This window comes from Emydura macquarii, unplaced genomic scaffold, assembly GCF_026122565.2.
Source record: "Emydura macquarii macquarii isolate MOO-44397 ecotype Brisbane River unplaced genomic scaffold, CSIRO-AGI_Emac_v2 contig_1390, whole genome shotgun sequence".
In the NCBI taxonomy this organism is placed as follows: Eukaryota; Metazoa; Chordata; order Testudines; family Chelidae; genus Emydura; species Emydura macquarii.
In genome coordinates this window covers 23,079,564-23,103,303 of record NW_027131527.1, presented here as the reverse complement: position 1 = coordinate 23,103,303, position 23,740 = coordinate 23,079,564, and the positions used below count along the sequence as shown (strand labels likewise).

At 36.0% G+C, this 23,740-nt stretch overlaps 1 protein-coding gene across 3 annotated transcripts in view; it reads right to left on the bottom strand.

Annotated features, from left to right (window-relative positions):
* CPEB3 (cytoplasmic polyadenylation element binding protein 3) overlaps positions 1-23,740 on the bottom strand; it is a 166,498-nt gene that overhangs the window by 20,660 nt on the left and 122,098 nt on the right. For all 3 annotated transcript variants that reach the window (XM_067552878.1, XM_067552879.1, XM_067552881.1), the window contains exons 8-9: positions 4,128-4,246; positions 1,550-1,664 (exon numbers count right to left, since the gene is read on the bottom strand). In XM_067552878.1, the coding sequence (XP_067408979.1) occupies positions 1,550-1,664; positions 4,128-4,246 (234 nt within the window). The remainder of the gene's footprint in view (positions 1-1,549; positions 1,665-4,127; positions 4,247-23,740) is intronic.

Below are 23,740 nucleotides of genomic sequence, written 5' to 3'. Positions count from 1 at the left end.
AGATGGCTAGATCATCAGGCTCAGCAGGTAGTGATCAATGACTAGTTGGCAGCTGGTAACAAGCAGAGTGCCCCAGGGGTCAGTGCTGGGGCCGGTTTTGTTCAACATCTTCATTAGTGATTTGGAGGATGGCATGGATTGCACCCTCAGCAAGTTTGCAGAAGACACTAAGCTGGAGGGAGTAGTAAATATGCTGGAGGGTAGGGCTAGGATACAGAGTGACCTAGACAAATTGGAGGATTGGGCCAAAAAAATTTGATGAGGTTCAACAAGGACAAGTGCAGAGTCCTGCACTTAGAACGGAAGAATCCCATGCACTGCTACAGACTGGGGACCAACTGGCTAGGTAGCAGTTCTGCAGAAAAGGACCTGGGGATTTCAGTGGACAAGAAGCTGGATATGAGTCAACAGTGTGCCCTTATTGCTAAGAAGGCTAATGGCATATTGGGATGCATTAGCAGGAACATTGCCAGCAGATCAAGGGAAGTGATTATTCCCCTCTATTTGGCACTGGTGAGACCTCATTTGCATTATCACATTGAGTTTTGGGCCGACCGAAAGGATGTGCATAAATTGGAGAGAGTCCAGAGGAGGGCTACAAAAATGATTAAGGGACTGGAGTACATGACTTATGAGGAGAGGCTGAGGGAACTAGGCTTGTTTAGTCTGCAAAACAGAAGAATGAGGCAGGATTTGATAGCAGCCTTTAGGTGTTAGACTGTTCTCAGTTGTAGTAGATGACCGAACAAGGAGCAATGGTCTCAAGTTGCAGTGAGGGAGGTCTAGGTTGGATATTAGGAAAAACTTTTTCACTAAGAGGGTGATGAAGCACTAGAATGGGTTACCTAGGGAGGTGGTGGATTTTCCATCCTTAGAGGTTTTTAAGGTGCGGCTTGACAAAGCCCTAGCTCGGATGATTTAGTTGGGTTTGGTCCTGCTTTGAGCAGGGGGTTGGACTAGATGACCTCCTGAGGCCCCTTTCAACCCAATCATCTATGTATGATTCTATGATAATATCAAAAAATGGGTTGGCTTGCCCTGGAAAAATTCTAAATTCACTGTTTGAAGGCATTTTTCAAATATGAACTACACTTCATACCAGGCCTTAAAAAAGAATCTAGACAAAAGTAGTTAGGGCCAATTTTTTTTAAATGGCCTCATTAGAGCTTAAAGAACTGGGTCTGGTTTTCAGAAATGTTGAGCAACCACAACTTCAATTTAAGTCAGTGGGAGCTTAAAGTACTTAATTGAATTGGGCACCTTAAAAAAACGCAGCACCCAAATTCAAGGACGTTATGAAAATTTGAGCCTTAAAGTTTTACTTAAATTTCTAGTATTAAACAATTGATTCATTATCTTAACTACTACTAAATTTCAAAAGTCAGAAGTTATATGATTACTGTAAAGGACAGCAGAAACTGACATGCTTAGACAGTAAACCAGAAATTCTGCAAAATCTCTGAAACAGATGGAATATCATTGTCTTTAGAATCTGAATTCAATTACTGACAGTACGGTCTGGCCTAACTTTTCTTCTATTTCTACTCACCAGCTCGGAGGGGACGTGGAACTCCCCCTACAAAGATAGTTTTTCTTGGGTCCAACGGCTGAGAACCATCCATTACGAAGTCACTGTCACTTAAGTTCCAAGGTCGAATTTGCACCTGAAAGAAAGATGTCAACTTTATCTTTACCTCATTACTAACTTATCTTACAAAAAGAATAAGAATTAAGAAACTGCTGCTAAGCGTTTCCTTGTGTAAAATCTGATTAGATTCACATTGACATTCATTTTTTAAGATAAAATAATAAAATGATAGAATGCGAAAGTAAAAACAACGCAAGTATATCATCTAGTTAGGTATTCAGAAGATACGGCTTGCAGTGTTTACTTGAAAAAGGTGGACAATACATTTATCACCTCTAGAGGCCAGGCTTGAGTTAGATTTCCTCACGCAAATGCAGCTACCCCATTCTTTCCCTGCTCTGCTCTCCCCTCCAGCCTCCTTTTTTAGGAAAGTGGAATATGTAAAAGGACCTTCAAAGCTTTACCATTTATAGTGTGAACTTAAGGATGCAGGTTGAATATTGAGCTTTCTTCTAGTTGCAAACAATTTTAAAAGTTGAAAAATGAGGGGAGAGGAAGTCGAATTAATTCCTATGTTGAAGCTAAGAGGATTGTTTAAATGGAAATGCACTTGTTCAGCTAGTTAAGCAGCCATATGGTGGACATTTGGACAGAAAGTCTTCAGATTGTACCAAACTAAGAACTCTGCTCAAGAGCCATTTGGATAAGCCTGCTCACCACAACCCACTGAATAAACAAAATGCGTAAGCATAATTTGAATTTGCCATTGCATTGCAGTTTTCATTCACCCATGCAAGGTCTAATCTTCTGATTCAAAAAGGCCCCTGTGAGCCTTTTATATGAATCTGGTGATAAGTACTCTGGAAAGATTATGCATATAATATATTAACTTTAACACAGATATTAATTATTACAGTTACATAAAGACTAAGGCCCTAATCCTGCAAAAATTAAGCACACACATTACTTTACTTACATGACTAGCCCCACTGACTAAATGTTTATAAGACTGAAACCCAAACCCTTCAGTGTGTCCAATTAAAAAAAAAAATTAGAATGGACAAATTAGTAGTTGTGCACGTGATTACAGATATCAACAGCTGGTAAATGATTGACATTACCCCTTGAAACAGAAAGCTAGGCCCAGGCTACATGGACTGGAAAGTTTAGAGAAGTGCTTTACACTAATCGCCTGAACTGACAGTTGGTATTTGTTGTCATTTCTATAAATGTATAAAGTACCAACTACTTAAGATTACAGTCAGACTTAAAAACAACACCACAGATACAGTTTTTCACCCCTCTTTACGTATACCTGTCCACTTAAAACTGGTAGTATAGGAAAAATCCTCTATATACAGGATTTAACACAGTGACAGCAATTCCAGAGAGTTTCTCATAACGTCCCGTTGGCAGTTATAAACAGGATGGACCACTTCGTTTAATAAGATTACATCTCTACTCTAGCTCAATCCTGAGCAATATGAGCTAGTTGTGCTGAAGTAAAACTGTATGTAATTCACCATTGCATGCAAGCCACTGAAGTTGTTATCCACCAACTCATTTCTGACTGCAGACTACATAAGAATGCTTGGTTTTTACATACAAAAAGCCAGGGTTTCATTTGCAACGCCACTTTACTTTCTAGATAATTTAGAAACATTATCTTAGTAGCTAGATCTTTTCCAATAGTTCATTTTTTAACAGATTCATTAGTAATAGGAATAATTGTTCATCCTTGATTATAGGGAGTGTCAATGGAACCATACAGAGTAATTTAGGATTAAAAGGGGAAAATACTAAAAAGTATCAGATATTCAACCAGCAACACATTTTGAACAATACTAGAAACAAAACATATTTAGGTTTCCATTGCAATGAATATTTGCCTGAATATATGTTTATTTTAAAAAATCCTTTTAGAAGGATCCAGTTAAAATTTGATTAGCTCTAGCAAAATGACTCAGCAAGGAAAACGTGTTTTCCTTCTTTCTGGTATTATCCTACTCCTCATTTGTCATCAGAAGTGCATAACTATATGTTTTTCATTGGTTTTAATAAAGCTTTTATGAACCAAATCTATGTCAAAGCAGACTCGCTACAGTAAGTGAAAGACATGCAAGATTATAAATTGCTTAGCTAGCGTATGCAGAATTGAAAGAGATGAAGTACTGGCAAGGCTGCCTAGATTATTAAAGAGTTTTCTATTTTAAATCATGGGGTTTGGGGGAGGGTGTTAATAAAAAGACATCGGCAAAGAAACTAAAGTGTATACTCATTTTTATAGATGACATTGTAACAGGACACATTCTGTTAGCATATGATACTGGAAGTACCAACATAAAAGTTTAATTAAACTGTGGCATTAGCTTCTGAACAAATTAAGCTAACGTCAGAAGGTAAGCCTCATAAAGGAACACCAACATAATTAGTTTAACAGTTACACCAGAGGGAAAATGCTTGCACATTTATTTGCTTTTGAACTGGCAAGAGGAATAACAGGTTGGTTAAAAGCCAAGGCACTTTGTACACTGCTTACTGGTTTGTCCTTAATGGTGGGGCTTGACACACATAGATAAAGTTTTCCATCTTCTTCCAGACAGGCATCTATCAGCGCTTGTACAGAGCTTTCTTCCTGGAACAGCAAAAAGGCATAACCTTGGAAAGGACAAAGGCACAAAAAGAAAAAGAAAAATAGTACATGAAAACTTTTGAAAAATATGTCAAAAAAGACATTACAATCTGAGAACTGCAATGATCTTGTAAGCAATTTGTTTTGATAATTCATTAAGACTCGTAATTGCTTTATTTGTCCCAATGTACAGAGGGTAATAAAAGTGTAATATTGTTGCTAACAGTACTGAAGCTATTCCAACAATGAAATGCTTTCATAAGGAACCCTGCCATAAGATCACATCGAGAAAGCAGGTTTCCCAACCACGACCCTTATTTTTGTTTTGATGTTGCATACAGTGTTGTATCATAATAGAGAAAGTCAGTCTTTAGAAATTTTGTTTTCTTTACATACATTAAAGGCTCCAAACGAATACAGAACGACTGGAAAAGCAGAAAAATTTGTGGAAGATTAGCCCACAACTATAACAGATCTGTATTTGTGCTGTTACAAGGGTTTGTCATCTTAAATAAAGTGGTGGGGTTGAGGCAGTTTCAGAGAATATACAAGGGGGAAAAATACTACCTGGGAGGGTCCATGGAATGAAAACCTGCATGCAGATAATCTGAATATTTCTATCCTGAATATACAAATGTTGGCAAGGTAAAAAATGTATATTCTCATTCAGACTGTAGCTTTATTTCCTAAATATATTTCTAAATCTAAACTTACTAACATACACATTCCTCATTGAAGACCACAATTTACTTAATTTGTGCTTTTAAATTGCCACATATATAAATGATTACTACATTTTTTTAGATCATGAAACTTTCTCATGCTTAGATCACTCAAAGACTCAGACCTTTAACTGTTCCCTCTAAAAAAGTGCTGAAAATAAAGTAATCTTGAGGGAAAGCTATAAACAACTGAAAGATTATGGATTGAGAATTAAAGTGTCTTTTGAACTACAAATATTCTGCTAATAAGATACTATCACATTCTAAATCAATTTTTTATTTTAGTTGAGAGTACTGAGATATGAGACAAGCTTATGTACAGTATAAAGTTAAGCCTCAGATATTCGTAACACATCACCAACAGGTTAAATTTTGGAATAAAAGTTTTGGCATGAATTTCTTTAAACTTTAAAATGCAAAATGATGGCTTGGAGATCAGTCAATTAAGAAAAAACTTACACTTCCTCATGTTTGACTACTGTTCAAGAAGTTCCAACTGGCATTTATTTTTGTAAAACAGAGAGTAAAATAATATGAAATAGGTGTGTCAAAGTTTTCTATGCAGTAGATTCAACTGATTTATTTTTAATAATATATATTTAAATTTGACATTGTTTTAGTAAATTGGAGGTATTCTTGGATCCCAGTTGCTCTGGATATTTTAACAGCAGCAAGTGACAAAAAAGCTTTTAATCATTTATGCTTAATACCTTTGCTTTTGAATGCAGAGCCCCCCAAAAGTCACCTTTGTTACCTCTAAGATGAATTACTGCAATGCTACTATGCTAAATTAGATTTTTAAGACCATCTAGTAATTTACAGGTAGTACTGAATGCAGCTGCCCATTTGTGGGAGATTTCAGTAGTTTGTGTTACACGTGTGCTGCATAATTAGAAGTAGTTACAAGATGATTTCCCACTGACTGTTTTGATATTGACTTTCACCTTCATAGTTTGGACCTTGCATACCTTCGTGAGTTCCTCTCCATGTAATTCTGTAGCAACTGCTGGAGCTAGCATTCCTCTCAAACACAGGACTGCTAACAGAATATTATCAATCAGAGGCCTTTGACTCAGTGTCTTTTCCTGCTCCTTAGTACATCAAACTGAAGGTATAATAATATTCAGGGCACCTTGCTAAGCCTATTTGCACTCCCAAGCTTTATTGGGGAGGCAGCAGTGAAGAGGAGCTCAAGTAGAATTTTGAAGTAGTTAGTGCAGAGTTACTGCCAATTTTTTGTTGTTTATTTAATTCACATTTTTTAAATTTTGTACATGCACTAGGAATGCCATGCACATGCACTATGAAAATTTATAGTGTTCAAAATCAAGTTTTCACAAGGACATCACACAGCATCTCTGCCTTCTAAAGGCTATTTCCCTAAAAGACTTCAACTTTCTACTACTCACCATCTCCCTATTTTACAAATACTCAAAGAAAGATTGCACAGTAGTTTTTAATGCATCAGGTGTATTATCATTAAGCAGAGGACAGGTCTTTAAAATTTCATCCTAGAAGGGGAGTTTCAGAAATTTATGGGCAACTTTCTGAGAACCTGGAGTTATACTGGAAAGGTTGCAATAACTATAGCTATAATACCTGTATGTGATCTACTTTGACACCCTGTAATTAAAATCCATGGAATATATCTACAAAAGCCACACAGTTCAAAGTGTTAACACCTAAACACCAAACTGATTAATTTTTGAAGACTGCCTTCTATAGAAATTTAAAGAGATTAGAAAAGAAAAATATGTATCCAGATTAGTGTTTTATACTGATCCTCATTCACCACAGTATCTGAATGTCTTCCACGTAAAATGAACAGCAATAGTAAAGTAAAAGCAGTTGGGGGATGTGACAGGAAGGGAGAAAGCAAGGCAATTCTGAACCTCAAATATTTAGTTCAAGATGTGGGGAAAGGTTTGGAATGATTATTGGAATCTACAGATGTTCCTAATTTTCTTACTTAAGAGTAAAGGTTTGTTCAACATGTGGCAGCAAGACCTGAATGTCATTTTTTGATATGCTAAATATTGTACTCATTATAGTTATGATCCAATTAAAATTACCCTAAACAAAAAATCATTGGCTTGTTCTATTCAGCTGCTAGACTATAAATGCAGCCCTGGTTAGGCAGAATTCAGTTCTCTCACATGGGGCTTGCAATTGCTGCAGGGCCAGTGCTGTCTCATTCCTCTAGAGCATGTTTTCTGACAAATAAGGAAACTGCAAGGAGTCTCTGAAGATGACATTCTATGCAGTAAACCTTGGGATCATGACAGCCACTCCCATTAGCTCTGTTGGTCCACCCAATCAGCTTCTCTAAGACGGCTAACACAGGACTTCCAAACCTTCTGACTGGATGCCTTTGGACAGCCAAGACCTCCAGATAATCAGGTTTCCACTATAATTAAAAGCTGTGATTCAATAACTGAAGCTAAATTCAGATACTACACTGATGAACACATAAGAAACTATATAGAATTGAAAACATTTATACCTGACAAAGTTAAATTAATCAGAAAAAATCACATTCATCAAAATATTTAGGGATGCAGAGTCAGAAGAGAGAATCACCTTGAGATAAGAAACCTACACTATTTATTTTAGAATTCATGTTTAAAGTGTTCTGAACATGTGGAGTGTTATATAAAGTGCTACATATTGTTACTACTAACATCCATTGCATAAAATCTATCCTTTTCAGTACCAGCATTTAGGATTGTTCCTTTTTTGTATTAATTACCAATCTGTAAATTAAGATCTCTGAGATATTTCTTGCTCACATGGACTCCCAAGCATGAACTTTTTATTTCTATTGGAATAGAATCCTGTGGTACTAGATGTTCCCAGAACTCTAACTATACAAAAGTTAACTGGAAAATATCCATGAAGACAACTTGCTCCATGCTGAAGATAACATTGCATAAGGAAGATTTATATCACACAAGATGCAATTTAAATCAAATATGTATTTTGTATCAGGAAAAAACAAATAATATTTTGAATTATAACTCCAACCAAGCTTTTTAACCAGAAGCTAATATGTACTTTGACACAACTGTAATGCACTAACATCTTTTCATAATTATGTCAACCTGTGTTTAAATGGCAAGTCTCTGGACAGACCATATTATTCCCTTTCAGAGATGACATCACAACATGTGGTTTGGGAGGTATAACTTTGGCTGCTAGGCAACAAAGCTCTCAGCCATTCCTTATGTAGTAGCATGCAATTATACAGTGAATTTCACAGATCATCTTGTAGGATCTTTAAATATCCTCCAGGAGGGTTGGTGTTGAACTTATCCTCTGCCTTTCTCTGATTTTCATACACAGCCAAGAAAACATTAGGTAGTGTTCAGAAGCATGTCCAAATGAGATTTAGGCTAATGTCTGAGCTAGAAACACAGAAAGTGTGTCCAGGTTTAATGGTGCCAAAAATCTCATGAGCTATTCCCCCCCCCTTTTTTTTTAACACCAAAAATAGACAAAAATCTCATAAAACAGCTTTTCAAGATTCCCAGCATCATGGCACTCATTCTCATAATATTTCAATTGCACTATAGTCTGAATAAAGAAAGGTTTCTTCTTTCCACAGCTAAAACCATAGGAGGTGGTTCATAGTTGGGAAATTGAATGTGAATCCCTTACTCTGCCTGGAAATTGAGTTCTGAGCATCGCTGCTTAAAATTGACCATTTGTTTTATTTATTTTTAAATTGATTTGATTTTGATTTTAAAATGTTATCTGGACCATACAGCAAGGTCAATACCACAGGGACAACCTGTATGCTGGTTATGGGAATGAGGGGCTGCAGTCAGTCTCTCTCTTCCCCACAGCTATGTCAAAAGGAGGGCTATGGTGACTGTTTCAGTCACAGGAAACTAAAATATTTGAAGACATCCAATTAGTGGTCACAACATTATAGCTGAAAGTTTATAAAAGAGGTCTGGAAATTCAAAGCTGTGGCTCCCACAAAACCACCACCACAACCAAAGTGCAGGTACACCGTGTGTGTGTGTGTGTGTGTGTGTGTGTGTGTGTGTGTGTGTGTGTGTGTGTGTGTGTGTGTGTGTGTGTGTGTGTGTGTTGTGCAAAGTGGCTGAGTTACAGTTGTTGTGGGATCATATCTGTAATTTCTGATTTAGGCATAACCATTTATTTAAATGTATATTAAAATAACTTCATCCATTTAAAATATGCAGTGTGAAATTCAGATGTGAGGAGTCCAGAATTAATATATAATACTTGTATTTACTGAAGTGCTCCCATATAAGTCCACATTTATGTTACCAATATGCATTTTATTTTTTCCCCAACATGCAGTCACTGAAATGAGCACAGACACAGAACTCCAGATATAATGGGTTATCAAGAGAGCTGGCCAAAAAGTTTCTATCAAAACTGTTTGAGGGAAAATTGGATTTTTAACAAAAAGTTTTTTGCAAAAATGGTCTCCTTTCCATTGAAAATATTGGCTTTTCATAAAAAAATTAACACCCCAAAAGTTGTTGGTTTTCAGCTGAAAACTGAAGAAGTTTGGCCAAAACCCAAAAAATTTCATTCTGGAAATGCCATTGTGTTGTCTCATGTCCCGTTTTCTTCTCAGTCAGACATCTTCCATGCTGCACTGTGGCGAAGGACACATGCTGCATCATGGCAGCTCAGCAACAGAGAGGACCATGGTGCATCATGGCAGATGTATTCCAACCAGGTAGGGAGTCAGGCCTATAAGAGACAATAGGGGCATGAGGCATCTGAAGTAAAAGATCCATGAGGCACCACCACAGCATTTCTGAATCAAGAATTTTAGTTTTCAGCTGAAATTTTACATTTTTGATTCTTCACTGAAAAGTCAACGTTTTCCATAGGCAAAAAAAAAAAAAAAAAAAAAATCTCATTTTTCAACCAGGTTTAGGTTTCACACCACAAACTGAAATAGACTTGCAGTACTTTTGATTCCCTATCCAATCTTTTGCTAGTTTGTTAATTGTAGGTGAAGAAAAAGAGGCATACAACTCCTCCAAGAAGGTGGAAAAGTTTCAATCTGAGTGACCCATTTAATAAAGTTTAAAAAGCCAAACTTTTTTAGCTCTCATTCCAGACTTCTAGCTACAATAGAATTGATCCATTTAATGAATTTTAAAAATATTTTCACACAGCTTAGAGCACATTTCAATTAATTTTTTTGCATTTGAGAGAACTTCTAAATGAAGGTGCAGAAAATTAATGCAATAAACTGCCTCCTCTGATATACAGCCACTATTTTGAAATTCAAATGTTACATAAGCAGAGGGAATATTACACCTATTTCTTGCTTTTGGAAGCAGGGCTGCACCAGTTCCAATTAAAGATTTTGCATCAGTCAGGCACTAGCAATTCAAATGTGTATGTGTGCAGATGCCACAAACCTACACATGATCTAAGTGATTTCATACCCTACTGTTGCTCTGCATCTGCATACTTACTAAAGTTCAATCATTCTGACAAATTCAGAACAGGAATCATATTCAGAGATGTGTTCAGCCCTACCTTAGTTCGGCTAGCTTGTCTCTCTCATCCCTTCTGATACATGGTGGGTGAGAAGAAAGAACAAACTATGAGTACCATAAGGACACATTCTTTTCCCTTATGATATACAGGAAATGGGATGCTGTCTCCAATGACAATTTCTGATTTTAGAAAGAATGCAAATATTTTAAGCCTGAAAACAGTTTACCTGCACATTCAAATGCTTCTGTAAGTTGAGCACAGCAGTGTGGTTCCAAACCTGTATATTTGCCCTCATTCTGTTTGCTGAAAGTTTAGAGTGTTCTCTTCTATCTTCCCACCTGTTCATGGCGCACTTTTAAGGCAGCAGTGAAATCTAAAACCTACTTCAGATATATTTGCTGTGTGCCATCTCCTCAATATTTAAAAAAAAATTTTTTTGTACCATACCAATAAGTAAAAGAGCATATATGGAATTAAATTGGTGAAGTGATTTAGTGTTCTAGTCTTAAGTCTGACGACTTGAAATGTTTTTGTATGGTTCTGAGCTGGTAGCTGAGTCTGGTACCTAATACATTTTTTTAAAGGAATGTTTACTTTAAGAAAGTCTAAATTAACATTCTTTGCCTTATTTTTTATTTTTGTTCATTTCATTAAGCTTTTCTGAATATTATTTGCTGTAAATTTTTTATTGTTTTAAGATATTTACTAAAATAGTATGTAAATTTCCTTTTAAAATCCTCAATAAATATTTTAAAAAGTTGTAACAAATTCATGATCCTCCTTCAAAGATACCTTGAATACCCTTATTAGTATATGCTTTGAACATGAATAACTACACTTATAAATCCAAAGATGAATATTAAAAAACCACAACTGATCTTTAGAAAATAATAAGCCAAGGTGATAACAAAAATCTGCCGACTTTCATTTAAAATGTTGCCATGCCATGACTGGATTTCCAAAAGACAAAGGATTTAAACATTAAAGAAACCTCAAAATAGAAAGGACTAATCTCACTTTAGCTACTGCAGAAGAAGAGTGAAATTATGTATTAGTCAGGGCTGCAAAGCTGAATTCCTCTAGGCAGACTAATTTTAAGTGACAGTGTGAGACACAGTCACCCGATTCCTTTGTCCAAAAAAATGGTGCATAAGAGATTCAGATAAAGTCTAGAATGTAAATAGTTTTACATCTCACAGCTAGATTCCCATTAATTTTACATGCTTTTCATGAACAGTATCCTTTAAGCCTCAAACGACAGGAAAATTCATACATAAGAGAGATTTCTCATGCATCACAGTTATAGAGACAAACTGCGTTTCTTTTTTTAAAGCTTTGAACAAATTATTCTGTATACTTAATTCTACAGCATGTGTAAAATAACAATGGTACTCTGGCTCCGATGAGTGATTAATTTTTTTAAATTTATTTATCTATTTTGTAGTAAAATGAAAACTAAATGTTTATACAGGAAATTAAGTAGCAAGCACCTTTCCTGCATAAAGTAGAATGAAAATATTGGACCTTTACAAACTTAAATCCTTGCTCAATGGCCTATGTGAAATAAGTTTGATAGTCTAACTTCCACTCTGACTGGACAACGTCATTGAAACACTGACAAGAATGGATATCCTTACTGACCATCAAAGAGACACCACAGATTGAAAAAATGTGGAAAATGAACTAACTTCTATCCCCTAGAAATCATTCCTCCATATCAGAGTTGGCAAACAGCATAAGAACATTAGTAATTTGCTGCTTGTGTATTACTTATTCTGTGGATAAAATGAGAATTTTGGTCTTCTGTGCTGTCAATGACATCTTTCACTAGCACTACATTTGCACAAAAATAATTTAAAACAACATGGAGGGCCTGACTGCTCTATGTTGACACTAAACATCCATAACACTTTTCCCAAGAGATAGAATTTGCCCATGTGTCTATAGCCAACATTTCCTCTCCCCTTCATTGTTGTGCAGAATGTCGCTGCTGCCCTCCATCTTAGAAGGGATCTACATTTCAGTTATGCCATAGGCATCCTTTGGAATTAAACTTTCCACATAACATTTAAGAAGTATATTATGTAGCTAGACATCACTACATGAGGCTTTCTCACTGTTTATATATATTAAAATATATTTATATCAATGCACGTGTCAAACATAGTTCTCACTACTCAGTTTGGTGGCAGTTTCCCCCTTAAACATATAATTTGTTGAAAAAGACCTTAAAATACAATGAAAAGATACTATTTCATAAGGTGTCTGAACTCTCTCTTTTTAAGCTACCAGACTTTTTGTCTCAACACCAGTTAAAAGCATTGCAACAGTAAATTTGTAAGGATGACTCCTCTTTCAAAGATCACAGCCATTGTAAAGCTTCTAACTTTGAACTGTAACTACTAGTGATCACATTGCAATCAAAATTAAAAGATATATCAATAACTAAAAAATTATCAGATGTGATATGCAACTTAGGCCAGCAGTACACTACAAAGTTTTGTCAAGATAGCTATGTCAGTCAGAAGGTGTGTGTGGAGGACGGGGGGAAACCAAACAAAATACCCCAAACTATATAGCCATACTGGCAAAACCTCACTGAAGACACAGATATGCTGACAGAAGAGTGTTTCTGTCAACATACCTAGAACCTATACCATACTAACCTGTGGAGAACTAAAAGAATTCTTCCACTGACTTCGCCTCAGAAAGTGTTCTTTCACAGCAGTGACGACACCACTCATAATTACCATGTCCCCATTGACAACCGTAAGAAAAAAGAATCATCTGACTGGACAATAGAGAGTGGACAAAACCACACTCTTGTTCATTACATTGATTGCTTCAGGAAAACAATTGACTGAAATCTTTAAGCATCGCATCCACCACAATCTCTCCATCACTGAGAAGGTAGTTATATACAGTCCCTGAACTCTAACCACCAAATAGTGATCAACCTCCAGACATCTTAGTCCTTAATCATGATGACTACATTAACCAGGCCAACCAATAATTCTCCAACACCACCTACTAAAAAGAACTCAAAGACACCCCACACCACAGTTTACCCAGGAATTTAAGGATATCATCAAATGCATTCTCCAAACAACTCCAAGAAAAACTCTACAAACTCATCCCCCACAAAAACACATCAGAGACCTTCTACATGCTTCCCAAGATACACAAATAAGGGAACCCAGGCAGACCCATCATATCTGGCAACTGCTCTCTTACTGTAGGAATATCAGAACACAAAGAAACAATCCTCAAACCACCCACCACACAAAGGGCCAGCTTCCTCCAGGACACAACCGACTTCCTCCACAACATTAACCACCTCCTTCAGAACACCATCCTTACCACATGGATGTCACTTCCCTATACAATAACATTCCTCACAGTGACAGCATAGCTGCTTGTCTCAAATATTTACAAGATACAGGACAACCCTCAGATATACACCCCAAACATGACCAAACTCATCCATTTCATCCTCATTCGTAACAATTTTACGTTCAACAACACACACACACTTTGTCCAAACCACGGGAACAGCCCTGGGGTACTAGGATGACTCCCCAATATGCCAATCTCTTCCTGGGTCGCCTTGAAGTGGTAGTTTTGGACAAATACACTATGAAATCAATGACATACCTGAGATACATCAATGATATTTTTATCCTCTGTATAGACAGGTAATACTCCCTCAGACTTCCACCACAACTTCAACAACCACCAACTGTCCATTAAACTCTCTCTGGAACACTAGCATCAATTTCCTGGACACCACAACAGCTTCAACAAGGGAACCCTACAGATCACCATATACAAGAAACCCACAGATCACCAAACCTATCTCCATAGGTCCAGTAAGCACCCCAAACACATCAAGGAATCTGTTATCTATAGCCAGACACTCAGGATCACAGAATATGCTCTGAGGAGAAAGTCTAGGATATATACCTTAACACACTCAAAACTCCTTCACCATCAGAGACATTCCATCAGAGAAGTAAATCGCAACATGAAACAAACCACCCAAATACCCCAAGAGAAACTGCTTCAATACAGAAATAAAACCCTCTCTGATAGCACACCCCTAATTGTCACCTACCATCCCACACTGGAACCCATATGGGGCATCATCAAACAGCTACAACCCATACTTGATGGGGACCCCATCCTGAAAGAAATCTTTCCTGAAGCCCCACTTCTGGCCTTCAACAACCTCCCAACCTCTACACAGCTCATCATCATAAGCAAGGTCCCAACAGACCAGAACACACCTACTCAAAGTGGCACCAGACCCTGCCAGAACAGACGCAAAAACTGCAGACATCTCCACAGCTACAATGATCAACAGCCCTTCCTTCCCCCCCCCCCCAGACCTTTCAAGATCCATGGACCCTACACATCCCTATCATAAAATGTGGTATACCTCATTCAGTGTTCTAAATGCCCCAGTAACCATTATGTGAATGAAACGAGACAATCACTACGCTTCAAATGAACTTACACAGGAAAGTGGGCGAATACTTTTCACAAAGCACTCTCTCTATATCTGACCTGCCAGTCCTCATCCTCACAGGAAACCTGAACAATATGTTCAAAAGATGAGCCTGGGGCTGAATTTAATTACTCTGATAGACACTAAAAATCATGAACTTTCTTGTCCTATGACTGCTGTGGTGTTAATGGGCCACTCTACCTTAAATGTTCCCTTTAGAATATGTGCTTCCTAGGCTAAACAATCCGTCCGCACCTTGTATTTAGCTGTGACACTCGGAGTACCTTTCCCAGACCTGAAGAAGAGCTCTGTATAGTTTGACAGCTTGTCTCTCTCACCAACAGAACATATTACTTCACTCGCCTTGTCTCTCTAATATCGTGTGACCAACACAGCTAAAACAACACTGCATACGACATGCCTACTGTTCTGGGATGTGGTATTTATTATACCAACAGAAAAACTCCCTCTGTCAGCATAAGCTACCTCTGCACTGGGGCTCAGCCCGTATAGCTATACCAGCAAAGCATTTGTAGTATCGGCAATGTCTTACTTTAACATAATTATAATACTAGTCACATGAACCAATAATTATGCGATTTACATAGATGAGCTTTTGACTATGCAAGCAAGAGAGTTGTATTTGTGGAATTTTCTGAGGCAGTATATGTTGTTTCATGACAACTACAGTACAGAAAATTAAACCTGAAATAAGTATCAGGTAAGTAATAAGCAGTACACTGAATCTGAGAGAGATAAAGGGGGTGATGTAATATCTTTTATTGGACCAACTTGTGTTGATGAGAAACAAGCTTTTGAGGTACACAGAGTTGAATGTCAGTTTTAGTATTAAGAGGCAATATATGCGGAAATTTCTCCAAGCAGAAACAGATAACCTATTCCTATGGTTTTTGTGTGCATGAGGCCTTTTTAACTCTGAACAGGATGCTGAAAATAGATCAGTTTTCAGTTAAAAACATAGATGTATTTTTCCATTCTTTGCTTGAGAAGTGAATTTCTAGTCCTGCTCGAATCAATGCTGATGTAGAAAGCTTCTAGATATATATAAACTGTTAGCTTCTACTTGATTTCAACTGCCATTTCAAACATGCTGCAAGCACAATCTTAAAAATTTATTAACATCCAATACATGTTTTGGAGGAAGAAAATCTGGGGCAAGACAAGAGCAAAAGTTCTCAGTTTCTCTTTCAACTGAAAGGCACTTGAATATTTTTAATTAACAAGAAAGTCTGTAATTATTTTCTGATAACCATTTAAATAGTATGCCTTTTTAAGGGCAAAGAAAATCGCAGATCTCATTAAAATCAATGGGTATATTAAGCACTCAAGTGAAGCTCCTTTGTATAATAAAAACAGCTTTAGACAAAGGAGGGGGCTGATGCCTGGAGCTGCCTGGCAAGATCATGCAGTGCAAAGGGGGGTTTTCAGATAATGGAGTTTCCTATGTTTCAGATTCTGGGACTGGGACAAAACTTGTTCAGGTAGAGTCTGCATTTTGCTATCAGTCTGAGAAAGTCCTTGGAGGGAAACAAAAGGTAGGGAATCATTTTAGGATAGGGCACAGATGTGTGGCCTCAGACTTCTGTAAAAAGTGCTGCCTGTGCACATTTTATTCCTACTGCTGAAAAACAGGATTTGTGTAAATTCTGTAAATGAATGGTTTACACTAAGGCCATGTCTTCACTACAAAAAAAGTTGTGCTCTTAACTCAAGTTAGCCAGCTTCAGTTAAGATCCTAGTATAAAGACAAGGCCTAAAACAATATCCTGACTCTATATTACTGATTTCTAATCCAAACAAAAGCTACCTCACAGACACGGATTTTCAGCCATTGCTCAGCCAAATGGGCAACAATACAGTAAAACCCTTTTAAAAATGTTAATTTTTCTATTAACCTGTTTATATTTAGAAAGGTCTTTTATATGGACCCAAAAGCAAAATCAGACATCCCTACTGCTTTCCTCTTCTTTCTCTCTGTGCACACACAAATATTAGCAGCATACAATGTAATAGCACCATATTTTTATTACTCTAAGTTACTTAGGCAATAATGAAGCCTGCAAAGTAGTTCACATTTCTATCTGAATTATGGCAGGGGCACATGGGAGTTACTACATTATCTATATAAATTTACATAGCTGAGGTTAGTCCTGCTTTGAGTAGGGGGTTGACTAGATGACCTCCTGAGGTCTCTTCCAACTCTAATATTCTATGATTCTTCCCCTGATAAAGTGGAAACCCTGGTATGTTAGAGTATTTGGTAAGTCAAAGTTTTAAAAGTAGAACTTGTGAATCAGAATCTCCCAAAAAGCCTGCTGCTTGCTACCTATTCAGCTTCAACTCTGTTGCTCAAGTTACTGATAAAATACCATTTTGCAAAACCTGGGAAATCACAGACTGCACCAACAAAACAGATAACAATTACACACGGTACTATTAAATGCACAAAGGAAGTAAAACTAAAAAAGAAAAATATTTTCTTCTTTACCAAAATTGGGAGAGATTAGTTTTGGGGGTTATTTGTTACAATAGTGGGTAGAACATTTTTTGATAGAAATGTGATTTTCAGTTTGATAGCATCCCTTTTATTCACTCTAGTTAGCATAATCCCATATCAGCAGCACTATGCAGACTAAATCAGTTAGGTCTTGAAAAAATACAGAACAAGAATGTATGCTTTAATTTAATCTTTCCCACTGATGACAAAAGTGTCATTATTTAGTTTTTGGCTCGAGAAAAAGCATCAAGCAGTAGAATGATCAGATGACATACGATTAGCTAGAGAGTTATCTGAAAATTTCATTTGCAACATTCACCGTACAGATTTGGCATGTGAGCATTTTCCACTAATCTTATCTGTTTCAGAACTTTGGGATCAATGGAGATTTTAGCATTCTCCAGTTTAGCCAAATTGAAAAATAACGTTTCCCAAAGTCATAGTCACTGTGTATTATAATCATCTCCATAGAAGTCTATTATGCTGTCAGCACTCTCAGTCAACAAAAATGTGTTCTGTTGCTGACAGTTTCAGCACTAGTTTCTTATCAAACCTATGGTCACTTTAACTGGAACTTCACTGCATCAGAAACAAAAAAAATAACTGTTTTGGATTTTCTGCCACATGTGGATTGCTTTTCCTTTCTAGCTACTCAAGTCTGTTTCTTTGTCTTTGTTAAGTACACTAGGATTCTCAAGCTGAATCTTTTTCTCTAGTGGCAGAAGATGTCTCAATCTCTAATTCACTCTCTGTAGATCCATAAGATATTTTTTTTTCTTTAAAAGAAAAAATCATGAGGCATTTTGGGAATGCTGAGCATTTTTTGGGAGATTATAATTCACAGGTTCAAATTTTGAAAACGTTTATCAAATTTCCTAACACAACCAAGATTTCTACTTTTAAGGGAAGGAAACGAACTACTTTGCAGCCATCATTGTATAAATAATGTATACCATAAATACTATGCTGCTACTATGTTACTGTAAGAATAGCACCATTTGTGTTATTGCGATGAATGTTTTGTCAGCAATTCCTTTATAATACCCTGCGTATAAGGGTTTATAATAGATTTTGGACTGAAACTTTGCTTAGGTCTCAAACATTGACAATTAGCATGGCATATACCCTAAGTGCCCCACAGGAAAGTTTAATATACTGTGGTTTTGGAGTTATGGTCCATCACCCCATTGTAATGCCCCTTCCTCTGCAATGTTCCCCCATCTATTTAAAAGTAGACTTCAATGCTTCATAAGAAATGTTGCATGATTATGCACCAGTTATGACTTGTAGTTCTTTGCACCATGGACCACACAAGATTATGATTCAGAAAACCAGTTTTATTCCAGAGCCCAGCAAATTCACAGATTGATTTGAAGGCTCATATTTTAAAAGGTAAAAAGATGTATTTCACGATAATCAAGTTTGCAGCTGTTATGGAAAAGAGTCACAGGTTTCTGAAGAAAAGCTGGATGGGCAGCCAAGATGATCTGATTTCAGCAATCTGTTCAATCTTAAAATAAGATGTAAGGCCTAATCCAAAGATAAATTATGACAATCAGCTGTCTGGAGCACTTACTGCTTCTACTGGTCAGGAAGCAGTGGTGAGAAAACATCCATGGACTGGTTATTTCCTAGCAATAAATATCCCTAACTAATCCTCCAAACTCCTTAGCAACGCCCAAACACTTCCTAATATCCTATCTCCCCACTCTTATATAGCTGTGGACCTCAATTACATTACAAACTTTTTGTAGTCTATAGATCTTTGCTGCTCTTCAGTAGTGGCTGGAAGTTCCAATCCATTCTTCTCTCAACATGCTTAAATCCCATTATTTTAAAATGGGTTATACAATTCTATCCTGGCAACATAGATGCATGTACTAAAGGAATGCCAAAGTTTGCTTTTGGTAGACCTCTATTAAGAAGGGCTTGACTGACCTTTACTGAAGATAAAAATAAACAGTAGTGTGCCTTAATGTCAGCTGTTTCCCTCTCCTGTGAAATCCTAGGCTTTCTGCATCCCTTGCTATATCATTAACATGATAAAGGTAGTAGAAAGCTGGACTCAGCATGTGCCAACACACTAAGTAGCAAATATTTGAAAAATATTTTCCTGCATTACAAACCAAACATGTTTGCTGGTTATCAGAAAACATAGTATCAATAGTAATAATCAAAGAAAAAAGCAAGATATGAATTGTGAAATAAGCTCTTTGTTTGTTTGGGTTGAAAGATTTTGTTCTGAAAGTCACTTGAATAAATTTTCCAAAGACACAGTTAAGGAATTAAGATTTTAAATTAGTGGTATAGTTTAACATCTAGCATCATCACATACTAACTGTTCATGCTCTGCTTAATTTAAAATAGATAAAGGAGCAAGCCAGTTCTAAATTTATCTTTGTAACACCCTACTTTCCAGACTACATGGAGGTGATTAGACACTATTTTATCTTCAGGATTTATTATCCTGAAGAGCAGTAATTCCTTTTTCAGTTTCCCACTCTCATAAATATCATGCCATAAATACCTCAGCACTGCCATGCTGCTTTGAAAGTAGTTAGTATCTGGAGTTATACAACAGATTTGAGTCCGTGTGTTTATGTATTTAGTGTTTCCCTTTAAGGGTTTGAAGGAAAAAATATGGTAACATGACAATTTACACTGCATCACTTTGAACATCTTTGTTTATATATTTAAACAATGTTCTATCTTGTATTTTTACTTATCTTTATAAGGTGAATAACAAATATCACCCATATGCTTCAATTCTTAATATTTGTTTTAAACAAAAAAGTAGTTTAGCCTCAGACATCTATGATTTTTGTCCACTTACAGAGCATTGTGTAATGCGTACAGTATCATTACACTGATTGATTCCTTAAAATTCAGTTCACACACCTATCTAATATTGCTTTCTATTCTGCTTTCCAAACTGCAATCCGTTTCTATGCCAAGATTTTTTGTACATATCAATATAAACCCACTCCTTGGTACATGGTATACAGCTAGTGAACAAAATTATTTGACTACTTCAGTTGCATACTGACCAACAACAAAAACCCACAAAGAATAAAGACTATAGACAGCTCTACAAAACAGACAGTATTACATATTTGGGTAGCAAATATTTGTTCATCTATGTTATAGAAGTGATCACTGGCAGGGAGGAACATACATTTTCCAGTCTGCTTAAGGCAGAAGCTAACGGTTTCTTAAGCAAACTTGCCCCTAAACTATCGATTAAATTACTTTAATGTAACTCATTCTAAAGACTTAATTCAAAATGAGAAATTTTATCCCCAAACTTTATTAATCATGAGCCTAGAGACTACTTCCTTCCCATATAGATTATAAATGTACCAGGAAGCAAGACTATATGTAATATATAAATCAATCAACACTTGAACTTGAAAGAAGAGATTGTATGTGCAAATCTATTTTCCTTTTTCAAACAGTAATTGTGAGAAAAGTGAGTAGAAGAGAGATATATCTCCAACTGAAGCACTGGGCTCAGTGTTAGTTTGAAACCTCAGAAAATAAATCCTCAGATGCTCTCTACATACTTGTATTGCGTTAAATCTTAAACTTTAGTCTAAATAATGTCTTCATTTCTTGAAATAAGGGGAAAAGTAGTCACAGGGTACAGAAAAATCTAGATACAATTGACCTTAAAAAACCATTTCCTCATTTTGCTAACTGATGAATAACAGACTCATCTTTGATTAATAAAAGATGACAATGTATGATTCCTGCTCCTCCCCAAATACAACGTCAGGAGTCTTTAGGTCTTAAAACACACAGAAGTAACTCCAAAAACACTTCTATTCTTTTGCTGACATGAATAACCCACAAACGTCAAAATCTTGAACTATTTAACTGGCATGAAAGTCAACATTAGCCACAAACATGCAACAGAGACCTGAATAGCCACCTGCCCCCCCTCCTCCCCCCCTTTTTTTTTTTAAAAAGACACACTGGCTTCTTTTTCAGAAGTACATAGCATCATATTTAGCACTCAAAAATCAGGGAGTTTCCAGAGAATAAATATATAATATTCTTAATGTTTTCTAACATAATCCAGTACATTCTTTAACACAGATACACAGTACTGAAATAAAACAAGATTTTAAGAACAGCTATGTTTCATGTTTTTGTCAGGAAAATAACTTAATAAATAAATAAATCCCTGAGATGAAGATGACTGCCAATATTGATTACTATTGGATCATTTAATTAATCAATCACAGGCCTATTTTCAGTTTGATTTTTTTTAGCACTAGTAACAGGCACAGTCCAAATCAAAAGTCTAAGGCTTTTCTTAAATGGATGATAACCTGACAGCCCTGGTTAGCACAACTGTCAACCATATGCAATACTGCAGAATTTTAGTGCAAATCTGTTTTGAAATAATCTGAACTAAATTATGCAAATCAAGTAGGAAAGATTCCTATCTATTATCACTTATGGCTTTAAAAAGTTACTAACTTCCCTACAGTACAGAACCATCACCCTTTGAAGCATTGCAAATTCCTTCTAACTATAAATAATGACACTTTAATGGCGTGGACATCATCACAATTACTTTGAAAAGAACTTCAGTTATATGTTGTAGGAAAGTCTAGTATGCCTATTGTAAGTTCTGTCTAACATTTTAACTGGGCAAATTGCTATCTTAAATACCACTTTGTTTTGCTATTACTGAATCTGCTTCATAGATTTTGAAAAAACAGGAAGTAATCTTCAAATACAAATATTTAGTTAATCCCATACAAAAGACTGCCACCTTTAGATTCTCAATGTAAAGCATCCAAAAATCAGGAAATTCCAAAATTAAATTTACATATGCAGCCTTACCTCTGACCTCTTGTGTATGAGCATTACAATATGTTCTTTCAGTTATATGAGCACATACTGTTACTCAAATACAAAACAAGATCATACTTTTTTTTTCTACAACCTTGCATGTCCTATGGTTAAAGTTTTGTCACATGAACTACTGAGAGAATTATGTTCATGTACAGAGCACAAACATTTCCAGAGTGTAGTGCCCAAAGGGCCTTATCTTCATGCCTGAATATGCAATTTTGATATTCTTTTGCTTAGAAAACATGAGGTAGTGATAATGAAATAGCTCACATTTGAATCATGTTTTTTTGCATAAAAACCTAACAAAGGCCTGATTTTAGGCCAAGTTATCTACAATTGACCCCTGAGACAGTTTTATTATTCCTTTTTCTTCATACTGAGCTAAAAGACCTTTCTAACTCTATGAATGTTATCTTGTTAATTTTAAAGAAATACATAGTTGTAAGGGAAGAAATAAACAAAGACCTCTGAAGGTTTCCAACACATTCCAGACTCTAAAAAAGGGGCCTGTCCTTCTCCCACCGTTCTTTGTTTAGATTTCTATTTAACACTTTGAATAAGGCTGTATTAAACTAAAATAACTAATAAAGTCAGAAATAAAGATGCAATACGCCAAAAATTCTCAAAATATACTTAATATCAAAATTGATGTTTCAATTAATTTCCTAATAAGTGACACAGAAACCTACACAAATGATGCTACAAGATACTCTCTGTCCATGCAGGTATACCTCCTTGCTGAAAGAATCAATATCCCACGTAAAGAAGCTATAAAAGTAAAGCTTAACCAGTAAAGTGAGACTATAAACTTGCATGTCTCCGAAATAAACGTCTCCAGATTGTTTTGGGAAAACTTATTTTTGAGCAAACTAGACATTATGATTCCATTACAATCTTTAATGCACCTGTTAGCAATGTGCAAAGGAATTAATTACTTAATAAGTAATCTCACAACATTCCCTAATTCAAAAAATGAAGAGAAGTAAACAACCAATGTTTTATCCACCCGGGGAACAATAAAATACTATAACCAGATCACATTTTATGACAATTCTGTTAAAAACTCACTGTGTTCAAACAAAGGCTTTTTGGTAATAAAGTAGGTCTCTGTGGAGATGTATATTGGATAAATGCATATACATTTATATGAAAAGAATTTTTACTAACAAAACAGGGATATAAAATCATAGTGCTCATATATTAGTAGATCTAGAAATTTTGTATAAAGGTCAAGTGTAGCAATTGCAAAGTTATGAAAGACATTATTAAGAAGATACAAAACTCTTGTATTGCTAATGTTTTAAAGTATGTGGGACAATGCTTAAAATAAGCTAGGATATTCTAACTATTTGGAGTTAAGATATTGATTTTATAATAAACCTAGACATTGTTTAAAATTAAAATCAAA